General features: G+C 39.2%; 1 protein-coding gene across 1 annotated transcript in view; it reads left to right on the top strand.

The window, feature by feature from the left end:
* The window catches only part of WDR49 (WD repeat domain 49), a 983894-nt gene that overhangs the window by 895676 nt on the left and 74901 nt on the right, over positions 1–13317 (top strand). The window contains exon 17 of the mRNA XM_044070738.1: positions 4061–4170. Coding sequence (XP_043926673.1) covers positions 4061–4170 — 110 coding nt within the window. The remainder of the gene's footprint in view (positions 1–4060; positions 4171–13317) is intronic.

Here is a 13317-nt window from a genome sequence, read left to right as displayed (position 1 = left end):
CCCTGTCACCACTTTACAGTCTCCAATCTCCTTCAGACTGGCCCTCCTACATAGGATATAATCCACCTGTGTGCATCTTCCTTCACTCTTGTATGTCATCCTATGCTCCTCCCTCTTCTTAAAATATGTATTCACCACAGCCATGTCCATCCTTTTCGCAAAATCCACAATCATCTGACCTTCTGCATTCCTCTCCTTAACACCATACCTACCCATCACTTCCTCATCCCCTCTGTTCACTTCACCAACATGCTCATTGAAGTCCGCTCCAATCACTAGTCTCTCACCCTTGGGTACACTCACCACCACTTCATCCAACTCACTCCAAAATCTTTCTTTCTCATCCATCGCACACCCAACTTGTGGAGCATATGCACTAACAACATTCATCATTACACCATAAATTTCAAGCTTCATAAACATCACTCTATCAGACACTCTCTTCACCTCCAAAACACTCTTGGCATACTGTTCCTTTAGGATAACCCCTACCCTATTTCTTCTGCCATCCACACCATGACAGAACAATTTGAATCCGCCTCATATACACCTGGCCTTACTTCTCTTCCATCTGGTCTCTTGCACGCACAATATATCAACCTTCCTTTTCTCCATCATATCAGCTAGCTCTCTCCCTATACCAGTCATACTGCCAACATTCAAAGTTCCTACCCTCACTACTACACTCCTAACCTTCCTCCTCTCTTCCTGCCTTCGGTCATGCCTTCCCCCTCCTCTTTTCCTTCGGCCAACAGTAGCCCAATTTCCGCCAGCACCCTGTTTATTTTCTATGATAGTAAAAGCATGAATATTACTGACCTGCCTCATGTCGTAACCTCATCAGGTGGCTGATGTGGGCCTCCTGGTTCACAGCCTGCTCTGTTGCAGCTGTGGGGACATAAGAGGAATATTGAGCCATACCTATCCATGATATACCTGAGCTGGCAATTATTACACACATACTGGGGTGATACTTACATACGTCTTGAACATTCCCTGATGTTCTAGCCTCTTGGACCCACTTCTCCAAGAGGTCCCCCTTCTGCCGCTTCCGGTCAGCATAGTGGTTCCTGGCCTGCTCACCAGTTCGGGGTATGCCAGTGGCACTGGTGAGGTCGTGGGAGAGATGGTCCCAGGCCTCCACCTTATATTGGGAGCCCTGGTAATGGCCCTGCAGCAGTCTCTGTGCATGGTCTTTAACTAGGAGTTATGCCATGACCTTGGACTCCTGGATGCACCAGCGCTGCGCCCGGAAGCGCACTCCTTCTCCCCTTACTGCCATAGTGCCTGCAAGGGGAAGCTACAACCAGTTATGAGCTGTATTCCTGCCTCTTGGGTTTAAGTAGGGCCAATTTCACGCACTTTTCTGTGATTAGCCGGTTTTGAAAAGGCTAAGCTATGGGCAAACCTGCTTACCTAAGGTTGGCATTGTTTAAAGGGGTATACCACTGGGCACAAAGAGTTAGCTGTTCTACACATTGCTCACACCTCCTAAGCTGGCCTGTGCAATGCTTAGCACTGCTTACATTAGACCTTCATTATAATGCCTTTTTGGCATTGTGTTATTATTCATTACACCTTATATATATGCCTGGTATCCCTGATTGATGTGTACGTACACTCTGTTGGGTCCTTGTTTTTATTGGGGACTTCAACACTCTATTACAATTACACCTCACTTCTGGACTTACTGCTGTACTGCAGTTCGTATATTTGTGTTATGTAGTGGGTTATGGCACATATGACTGTATACTGATGCCTTTCACAGGTTCAGTTTGGTTTTACTATGGTGAGGACTTGTTTGCTACTACCTCATTTTTTCTGTTTTTCTGTGATGGCTTGGTGGATAACAACTAGCACTATGGGGTATAGGGTCCTAGGTTCGAGACCTGCATAACTGTTTATTTTGTTGATGGGCAGAACAAGGGCCGTTGAATACAAAGTGATTAAGGCACTTTTGAGCAGTTGTAAGCGGGTTTGTGCAATGGTAAGCACTGCTAACCTGCCATTACATCTACTTACAGAGAGTTAGCTTTAGAATTGCTTAGGCAGTGTAGGCATTGCTTTCCCCCATGCAAATGGGCTTAAGGCCACTTACTAGTGCTTAAATATGCTTACTACTGCTTATGTGTGCTTACACCTGCTTACTAGTGCCTTATTCATTATGACACTGACACCTCACATGTACATTTACTGCGTACTCCAGTTCATAAATATATGTTATTTAGTGGGTTATGCAACAAAAATATTGGTCATAACATGCTTTGCCATGTAAAATGGAATGTGTTGTAGTGAGACTCAAACCAAGAATGCTTGCTTGTAAGGCGAATGCTCTGCCCACTACAGTATTGCTATACTGCTTTATTTGCATATATCTTCCTTGTTATCCTCTTCAGCCTTTTAAGCTACTTTAACTGTAGCTAAGCGATGGGCACACCCGCACACCAATGGTTAGGTGTAATCAGATTTTTAAAAAAAAAAAAGGGTTTCATCTTTTTATTTCTACATTCTGTTGCTGTTATACACAAGGGGGGCTTATGGTGGGGATATGCGGTCACCTGTGAGCGGTCTCTCTCATTGCATACCCCTTTCTGCTGTTCTACATTGCGGGGGGGTGTTTATTCTGAGAGCTCTGCTCTCAGACACACCCCCTGCACTCTTACATGCTCTGTGTAAGCCTAGGAGCTCGGGCAGTGCGTATCATTAATATGGCACGCTGCCATCCTGCTCCTAAATGGCCGCTTCTGTGCAGGACTAAGCTAGTCCTGCATGGAAGATTAGTAAATCTGGGGGGGGGGGTCTTTCTTTATACACAGAGAATTACAGTGTAGCCTGGAATTTCATTTGAAACTTAATGCTTTTTGTATACTAGAATATGTGCACATTTTGAAAGGTCTTGCCTCTTGAACTTGATTTCATGTGGCAAGTACGATAAAAATGCTTGACATTAACATTCAGTTTAATGCTTTTTAATTTTTTTAGCAGTTTTCAGTATTTTTGCAGGATGTTGAAATTTTAATATTTAATGTATCCTAGTCTTGGAGGTTCTTGTGTTTGAAGGAAGGCTATAAGCACTTGCTGCAGCCTGCCAATAAGCAGTTGTTCAGGAATACAAATCCTAAGAGAGTTGTAAAGCTTTGTTAGAAAAGTGGGAGATGTTTGATAATAGTATATTTTATGGATGAGGTCTCAAAATTAGTTTGTTTCTCATGTTTCTCCGCAAGTATATCACTCTTCCCTTGTGGGTATTTAGAAGGACTTCATATATACCAATTATTGTTTTGAACTAGTTAAAGGAATCTTCAATGTCAGAAATCATTCCTTCAGCCACATCGTCTTTTTTAAAAGTTCCTATTGTTAAAAGTTCCTTTTGCCATCCCTTCTCTGTGGACTTGGCTGAAATCATACTGCAAGCATCATGGTTGGTTTGGAAAGCTTTCTTCAAGACATCTGAAGTCATGGTGGAGTCAGCTTTGTTTTGTGCACCCCCCCCCCCTTAAATGCATTTGAGTTGACATATGTTAATGACTATTGTTTTACTGGGCATTTCAGAAGCTGTATCGTGAGTTCTTTTCTTTTGTAATAACATTCATGTTTTCAGTTGGTGACATACTCAGCTGACATTCTAAATTAGAACAAATGCTAAAAAGCAAACTGGTGTTTGAACCAGGGAGTCTTTCAGTGCTAGAGTGCACTTAAAGATAATGCTTGAGGTTTTACTGATGGCTGTAAAATCCACAAAAATCTTTAAGGAATAGTGACTGATGATTACAAGTTACACTTCCTCTTGGGTTTACATCTTCTCATACTGTGCCACCTTAGTCGACCCTGTTTTTAGCATCTGCAAAAACGATATGCCTCTTCTGCACTTTGTGTTGCTATGTATGGTAAGGAATCTTTGAATAAAAGTTATACAGACAAGACTGTAATTCTGCTTATGCTAATAATGAAGTTTTTAAAGTGCTTAAAGTGTTGAAGGTTTTGAAGTTAGGAAGTATATGTATTGACAGGATAACTTATTGCAAACAGTACTGATATATGGTGCTACAATATATTCCAGAGTTAATCCATGGGAAAATACAATTCTAGGGAAGACAGTTAAAGAAAACAGAAGTCAAAGAAGTAAACCATACAAACCATTTGATTTTGAACCAAAAGATAACCAAATAGGTAAGTACTGGAGTATATCATTAACTGTATATGTATGTGCATGCCTTCATATATTTATTTGTCTGTTCATATAATCCACTCCATTAACTGGTGTGAGGGTTAAAATAGAGAACAGGAAAACAGTTCCATGTGTGGAGATTAGACAAACTCTTTTATTTTATTTTATTTTATTTATTTTTTTACATTTGTTTACTGGGAAAATCTGACTGGACACAGGTCCATTTTCAGCGGAGGCCTGGGGAGAAAAGCTCCAGATAAAATACATAAAGAAGAAATCAACATGACTTAGACTATGGATATCAACTTATAACACAGTAAATGTCCTAAGATAACACATAGCAAACAAGATGAGAAATGTTAGCACATAGTTTCATATAGTACATCGTAAAAATAATATACATTTCTTACAACAGTGTTGATGATACTACTATAGAAATCACAATTAGAAGACTCATCACTCAACACAGTAGTATAGATGGGATACATAAATATGCTACACTTATTGTGGTGGTGTGGAATGCTGAAGCTAATTGGGAACGTCGGTAAGTAGAAGGGGTGAAACAACTTAGCAGAGATGTTGTGGATGGTCAAGCTGTTACTAAGTAGTTGGGGGTGAAGCAGCATAACAGAATTAATTAGTGAAACAATGTTTAGATGGGCATAATGAAAAAGAAGATTTCTGAATCAATACAAGGGCAAAATAAGATCAAGATCTGTGGTTCTAAGCAAGAATGCAGGTGGGTTAGTTCTAATAGATAGAGAAGGACATTTTAAGACATATTAGGTTAAGATGGAGAATAGGTTGTTGAGTAAGTGTTTATCCTGGGGAGTCACAGGAGCATAACCAGGTATTCATATAGTCTGCTTTGAGGAGCTTTTTAAACTGTGTGGTGGAGCTAATGGAAGTCAGTTGGTTAGGTAGGGTATTCCAAGCTTTAGAAATATAATAACTGAAGAAAGATTTCTCAGCATCATTATGTTTGATGATATCTAGGTGGTTTTGGGTACTAGATCTTAAGGTTCTTGTTGTAGAATAAGGTATAATTAGATTTTGAAGTGCTGGAGTTTTAGCTGGGTAGTAGTACAGTTTGTGTGCCAATGACAATTGTTTGAGTTTCAGTAGCTGGGGTAGCTCAAGCCAGTTTAGTTGTTTAAGAGCTACAGAGTGATGGGTCCTATATGGAGTCTCAGTAGCAAATCTATCAATCTTGTTATAACAAGATTCTAATTTGTTTAGGTCAGCTTTGTGGGGGTTGGTTAGTCCTGGGGATGTGGATAGGAGGGTAGACAACAGATGTGTCCTGGCTATAGTGGTTTTGGAGTGTTTAGTGAGAAATTGCTTGTTCCGATACAGGATACCAAGTTTTTTGTAAATCTTCTTGATAGTTTGGGCTATATGGATGTCAACTTTTAGGTTATTATCTATTTCTACACCTAACAGTTTGATGTGGGAGGTAGGGGTGATCATGGTTTTGTTATTGGACATGATGGTAAAGTTGTCACATGGGGGAGGGGATCTGCAAGGGCTGAAAAGAAGAAGTTTTTTTATTTGGATTTAGGATAAGCTGGGAGTTAGTGAACCAGTCTCAGCTAAAAGGAAGCAATTTTGGGTTAGGGAGTGAAGGTCATCTAGTGTGTGGGGTAAACATATGAGGGCGGTGTCATCAGAGTATTGTACTACTGAGGCATTGGGTGTGGAGGTTGAGAGCTGATTGGTAAGTAGAGAGAAGAGTGGTGGGCCCAGTATGGAGCCTTGAGGGACTTCTAAGGATACTGGTAAGAGAGAGTATAGTTGGTTCTGCCATTTTACTGCTTGTTGGCATCCTGATAGGTAGCTTTTAAACCATGAGATAGAGGGGGTACTGGATGTTAAGGGTGGATAGTGTATTAAGGAGTCTGTCATGGTTGACCATATTGAAAGCTTTGGACAGATCTAAAAAAATGGCAGAAACTAGTTGTCCCTTGTTTCTGTGGTGGTTAACTGTGTTGGAAAAGGACATTAGAGCTGTGGTGGTGCTGTGGAAAGGTCTAAAGCCATGCTGATATTTCATTACTCGATCGTTTTTATAAGGTATTCCATTAGCTGGCTGTGAACATCTCTTTCTAGTATTTTTGATAAAGGTGATAGAATAGCAATTGGTCGGTAGTTATTGAGCTCTAAGGAGTTGCCACCCTTGTGTAGTGGTATTATGTGGGAGATCTTCCATATAGTGGACACACTACACCATGATATCAATCTATTAATTAGAATAGCAACAGGCTAGGCTATAGCCTCTGCAGCGAGCTGTAGGAATTCTGCTGGTAAGTTATCTGTGGCCAGGGTGGTTGGTTTAAGTTTGTGGAGGAGTTTTAAAATGGATTTGGGTGACACTGAGTGCAAGCTAAAGTGGGAGATATTATCTTGTGTGTTTGTGCTAGTTTGTGTGGATGGTAAGACAGGACAGCTACTGTTAATTTGGGTTTCTGCAAGGGCCTGAACTGTTTCGGTGAAATATTTATTGAACTGAGTGGGGATATTATCATGATTGTTTACTGTTGCAGCCATAGGGGTACCAGATTTGCCTGGTTGAAGTATAGAATTTATAGTGGCCAAGAGATTTTGAGGGTTGTGAGTATATTTTTCCTGGAGGTTTTGGTAGTAGTTGAGTTTGTCTAGTTTAATGAGTTTTTGGCTTTATTATAGAGTTCTAAGTAGTTTTGTTTTGTGGTAGCGTTGTCACCTCACAACAAGAGGTTCTCCCATTCGATTCTTGGCTGGAGCGCCTTCTGTGTGGAGTCTACATGCCCTCCCCGTGGTCGAGTGGCATTCGAAAGACATGCGTGAATGGGCATGCCTTCATTGAAGGTGCGTCGAGCTGGCACCTCGGCACCATAAAAATCTACTAACAATCATTAGTGGACCGGAGTTCCGCTGTGGCGACCCCTAACTGGGAAAAGCTGAAAGAAAAACATTGGGTTCTGTTTTTTATGACTACCCATGCTTTGTCTCTGCCTTTGAGAATGGATTTAGTTACCTTAGTTAGCCAGGGAGCATACTTTGCCTTTATTATAATGCTTTTGATTGGTGCATGATGGTTTAATATGTGTAGAAAAGATTAGTTAAAGTAGTGAACTGATCTAGAGGGAGTGGTGTTAGTGGTTTCCAATTGCAACATCTCAGGGCATTTAGAAAGTCATCTGGCTTAAAGTTCTTTTTGTTTCTGACAACTTTAAAGGTTGTCTGGTTAAACTGGTGAGTTCTACTTCTAAGAAGGAAGGTAAGCTGATGGTTGCTAAGGCTTTTGGGCAGACAGCCTGCTTGGGATGCAAGGGAGGGATCAGATATAAGAATCCAGTCCAGAATGGACTGATGCTTGGAGGTTTTATCAGTTCTAGCAGGGGATGAGATGAGCTGGGTAAACCCATGAAGGTTAATGTGGGTGGATGGACTGTGACCAGAGCAGTTGTACAAGTCTATATTAAAGTCTCCTAACAAAATATTTCTTGAGGAAGGGAGTTTGAGATCCATTGTAGTAGGTTTTCCATAATGGCAATGTTGTTGCCTGGTGGACACTATCAGCCTATAATATTTATGTGTTTATTGGAGTTCAGTTTCAACCTTTAAGGATGACTTCTACATTATCTATGTCTGAAATATTAGCATCAGGTTGTTCTAAGATGTGATGGTTTTGGAATAGTAGTGCTACCCCCCCCACCACCACCACTTTTGCCTTTTCTGTCCCTGCATATGATGTTATAACCCGGTGCTGTTATTTTATTGTTATTAATTTCTGGCTTTAGCCAGGTTTCTGCCAGCAATACAATTTCAGGTTTATATAGAGCTAATAGGGCAAGAAGCTTGTGAACCTTATTTAAGATACTTCTTATGTTAAGGTTAAGAAAGAGGAGAGAGGCCTTGTGTCTATGGATGAGAGGAGTAAGGTAATCAGGGTCTGGGCTGGGTAGAGTGGTGGGACCAAGTTTGGGGTTCATGTCACCATTGCATGTTAGTTTATTTAGTATATGTAAGTAGAGTTTGTTAAACTTATGAACTACTATACAGTGTTTTAGTGAGGTCTGGGTTTTGCATTTAAGTGACTGTATTTTATGGAGGTAATAGTCAGTGTGGGAGGGTCTGAAGAGGCATGGAGCTGTGTGTATGTTTGGAGGTACAATGTGATGGCCAGTAGTTGCAGTTTGCCGTGGCAAGGAGAGGAGATGTTGTTGTGGAGATGAATGTGGTAAGTGATGAGGGCTGAGAGTTGGAGCAGTATGATAGTTGTGACTGTATATAATAGGGTTTTTGGTGTGTGATTAGGTAGACTATGGAACATTGTTCCCTTTATGAGGATGAGTAGATGGAGTAAGTGGAGTATTTCAGTAAGTCTATGTGGTAAGATTAGTTAGAGTGAGAGTGGGGTCTGGTTACTGTGGTGTGGTTGAAATTGTGGTGACATGTGATAGGCTAATTAGGTTGGTGGAAGGTACTGAGTGGTAACTGAGGGTGTGGTTTGTAACTATAAATCAAATTGATGTGGGGGTGAGTGGGAATGGGGGTAGTGTAGGGGAGCGGAATGAGTCCTGAGCGGGATGGCCCTGGCCCTGGAAATACTAATGTGACAAAAACAATCAGCCAGGTAAGCTTTTGCTTACTTGTTAAATTAGGCAGATAATGCTGGATGGTAGCAGATAGAACAGAGTATGCAGCTAACTTATATTTTAGATTTAGGTACTTTGAGAAGGTGGAACAGAAATATTTGCAGAACTGAGATGAAGTTAAGTACCAGAGATATAAAGGGATGTGTTCATACAGAGCAAGATGCAGGCATTTCTTAGGACTGCAGGTTCATAGAAAAGGTTAGTCCTGTAATACAGTGTGCTGGTCACTCCTTTCACTGACCATACTATGATAAATAAGAAAAGTTCAAGAAGGTAGTTTAGAGTGTGGCCTTCACTGACCATACTATGATGAAAAAAGGAAAGTTGAAGAAGGTAGTTTAGACTGTGGCCTGTGAACATGCTTCTTGGTGGTTTGCAAAGGCCTTCATTGAAACCACTGCAGTGGCCCACACTAATTATAGTTAGCAATTTGCAGTATGGGTGTATCTTTCAAACTATGGTCCTTAGCCTCTGCTCAGTCTGGTTACTACCCAGGGAGATAGGTGTCCAGTGACATTCACCAGTAGGAAGGCATTTGATATTGTATAGGACATTCAGAAGCTTCAGGACCATCTCTACAGCAGGAAAGTCATAGGGATCATTATGTATAATCCCTTGCAATAGCTCCCTTGTGATTGGGGCAAAGTAATAAGATGTCAGAGTGGATATTGTGGTGACAAGTTTTCAGTATGAGAATTCAGCAAAGAAATAATCACATTTTTCAACATGGATAACTTGCCATGTCAAGAAAGCATTAACAGGTACAACTTTTACAATGTGCTTCCTGAATTGGCTCCAAACGGCTGCCTTAGTAAATACTGATGGTGGAGTGTGAGGGGAAAACCTGGGGTGTCAGGGAACATCTGCATAGCTGGGACAAAGATAAGGCCCTGTCTATTCACTTTAGACTTAGATAATTTGAGAAGTTTAACAGGGTTTTAGTAACATTTTATTAGCTGATTTTTGTTAATTTTAAGTCCACATTTTATTAAACTGAGCTTAATAAATTCATAAATAACATAGTACTTGAACTATGCCTTGCAGTTAACAAAGCACATCAGAATACACCTCCTGTTAAGTTAATCAGTATCATTTGTCTGCATTGTCCAGTGTTACTTAAATGAAGTAACTTTCATGTTGTATTTCAAATACAGAGAGTGGTATACCCTTCATGTGTCCCAACACTGGGATGTAAGTCCATTCAGCTTACAAGCTATTTTCAACTGGACAAAAACAAATTACTTTATTATGCTACCATAAATCTGTAACACAATACACATTCCATATCAAGTTATTCCGTCACCTGACCTCCATATTTTCTTAAAGATTCCTGCAGTTGAAAGAACAGGAACCACCTGCTAGTCTAGCATTGTTAATCCCCTTCCCTTACTAATAAACCCTTTTGAGTAGATGGCCACATCATCTAACAGTGAACCTTCTCAAAACATTGCAGCTGAGCCCTCTTCTATTTCCACATTATTGTTTTTTTTTTCTTTTTCTTTTCTTTTTTTCTCTCTAAGAGTAAAATTCTTATAAGTTCTTTTCACACTTTTAATACCTTCAACTTTCAGGAACGCCCAGTAAGAATATAAAATATTTACATCTCTTTTTATAGTCTGGGATGTTTTAATAGTTTTTTGTAAATTATTTTTGAAACAGCCCAACATTTGACACTCCAAAAATACAAGTACTTGACAGACTGCCGTACTGCCTCCTCCTACATTCCCAGCATTAATTTTGTGAAGGAACATTTTGTGAATTTGCCTTGGTGTATTGAAGTATTTATGGATACATTTCCATGCAAAAAATTGAAATGTCTTGACTCAGGTAGCATATCTCAGTCTGTTGTATATCAACCCATGACCACTTGTCAAAATACTCCCAAATAAGCCAAAGTAAATTACTCCCAGCCTCTTTCAAATTTCTCCTTGATGGTAAATTTAATCATATTTACTATGTTATAATGTCTGGTAACTAAAATGGTTGATATTCATTAAGGATGTCACAGCTCTAATCATAACTTTAGCCATTGCAGAGGCTTTATCTGCCCAGTTAGGATTCTTGTAAGATTCTAATACATCTGTTTAGGTCTTTTGTAAGGTAATCCTGAATTGAAATTTATATGTATCCCATCATATAAAAGCATGTTTTTCATCCTTTTGGTTCCAATATATAATCCTTGGATGTCCTGTCATCCAGGCACCCAAAAGATCATTCCTAGTATACCACCCAAGTGCATTATATGCAGACTTCTATCATGCAACTGGAAATAAACCAGTTACACAACAGAAGTATATATATAATTCTACTTCTTTGTGATGTGTGTTTTATATTTCCCACCAGTGTAGCCTACTTTGTAACTAAAGAAACTCTAATTTTCTCCATGTTGCATCCTTCTATGATCCAACTCTGCACTTCTCTAATATCATTTCAACGTGCCTGATAGACCAGTGTTTCTAGCTAACCCAAGCATACTTTCTAAGTCAGTATCTATCTGTTATATTGTTTGCTGTTCTAATTTAACAAGTCTGACATGTTCTTTCTGTCAATGTCAAAGACAAAAAAGGTTCAGCTGGGAAACCTATCAACACAGCTAAAAGTCTGGGACTCCCAAGCTCCCCAGTCCTTTGTGGACACTTATCTCTTCCAAGTCACTCTAGGCTTAATCTATCCACAAAGAAGTCTGACCACTACATTTTTAAAATTTGTAATAAAAGCTTGGCCCAGATTCAGTGGAGAAGCTTGGAAACAATATATTAATAATAGTAGTATAAGCATCCGAAGAGCTTGTACCTTCTGATCAAGATCTAAACCAAAAAGTTTCCACATTTTCATATGTGACTTTTGCTGTGTCTTCAAATGTTGCAGTAAGAACGATTCCAAGATACTTAATTTGGGATTATCACCCCATTTCAGTGAAACTGCTTCCTTAATTCTTGTGAGTGCACAAAATTTACAAGTACTACCTGATATTTTTAGTATATTTATTTTATAGCCTTACAGTATAAAACATATCTTGACTCTGCATTTCAAGCTGTCCCATATAAACATATTATTAGCATATGAGTCTACCTTAACTTCCCGAGTCCCTCTTTCAAATCCCTTAAAGGGAAAATGCATCCGCACTATTACTAGGAGCTCCAAGTAAAATTGAAATGACAGCTGAGATAGCAAACAACCCTGCCTAATCCCCTTGTAATGTTAAATGTGGGAGGTAATACAATATTAGCCTTTGTACAAACATATGTATCTGAGCAGGGGTCTCTTAATAAGTCAATAAACCCCTGAGGAAATCCAAATTTCAGCAGAGTCTTAAAAATGACATTTGACTCTCTCAAAAGCTTTCTGAGTATCCAGGCTAATCACCAACAGCTGCATTTCTATTCTGTAAGCTTCTTGCAACAATACTGTTTCAATCACACTATCAAAAGCTTGGCTACTTTTTTATAAGCCCACACTGATCCACCATTCTGGATGCTCATATCACCATAAGCAAATAAAAGTCTTCATTCATGACTGATATGGATCTCTAAGAACTGACAATTAGTGGATCCTTACCTGATTTTAGTATTACATAAATCCCTGCCTCTATCCATGAGGAGGGTGGCTCTATTGTAATCAGCACTTCAATATACACTGATAGCAATCATTTCTTCAAATGCTGTCCCACCAATTTGTATAATTCCATGGGAATTCTATCTAAACCTGTGTATTTTTCTTTGAACAAAATTTTAATCTGTTCTTTTAATTCTTTTAGGATAATCAGATGGATCAGATCCTAGGTTTGATTGCAGGCAATCAATATCCTGCAAGAAATTATCAGCTTTGTTTCGGTCTGCTGCAGATCTAACTTCCTCTCTGTAAAATTCAGTGAAAACCATCTGAAAGCAATGTAGTATTTTGCAAGGGTCTAACCCTATTTGTTTGGTAAGAGGGGTTTTGATTTTATGTAACCATCTTTCTGCCTTGCTCTAATGCAGCTTTATAGAGCTCCAGAGATGTTACCTAGAAACACACTTTGGATAGCTTTGCTCATGAAACTATGTATAACATTTTCATGTCTTATCAGTTTCCTGCTGTTCTTGCACAATGTCATATTTCTCTGTCACTGCTACCATGTTGGTATTACTACTTGCGGAAAGACAAAAATGTAGATTAAAAATGAATTATTAAATTTAAATAATCAGTTTGATGACACCAGATTTATGCAAATAATGGAGACTCATGAGTATTTGCTATCCTAGAATGAAATTCATGAACATCTATGGATGAGAATATTTAACCTAAAGGGCTGAAAGTATATTTCTTAGCTAAACACATGGAGTTATGTTTGTGACCACAGCATATGGTCCTTGATAAAATTAAAATCTGATAATGTCATATGACTCAGATTGTAATAGAGGTGATATTGCCAAAATATGATAAATACATATCTGTATATAATTAGATTCTGTGAATCATGTACTGTCCATTCTGTATAGATAAGATTATACAAGATGCTACTGTAAT

This window comes from Protopterus annectens, chromosome 4.part1, assembly GCF_019279795.1.
Source record: "Protopterus annectens isolate FY-2018-M chromosome 4.part1, PAN1.0, whole genome shotgun sequence".
Taxonomy (NCBI): Eukaryota; Metazoa; Chordata; order Ceratodontiformes; family Protopteridae; genus Protopterus; species Protopterus annectens.
This window is presented reverse-complemented; position numbering and strand designations above follow the sequence as displayed.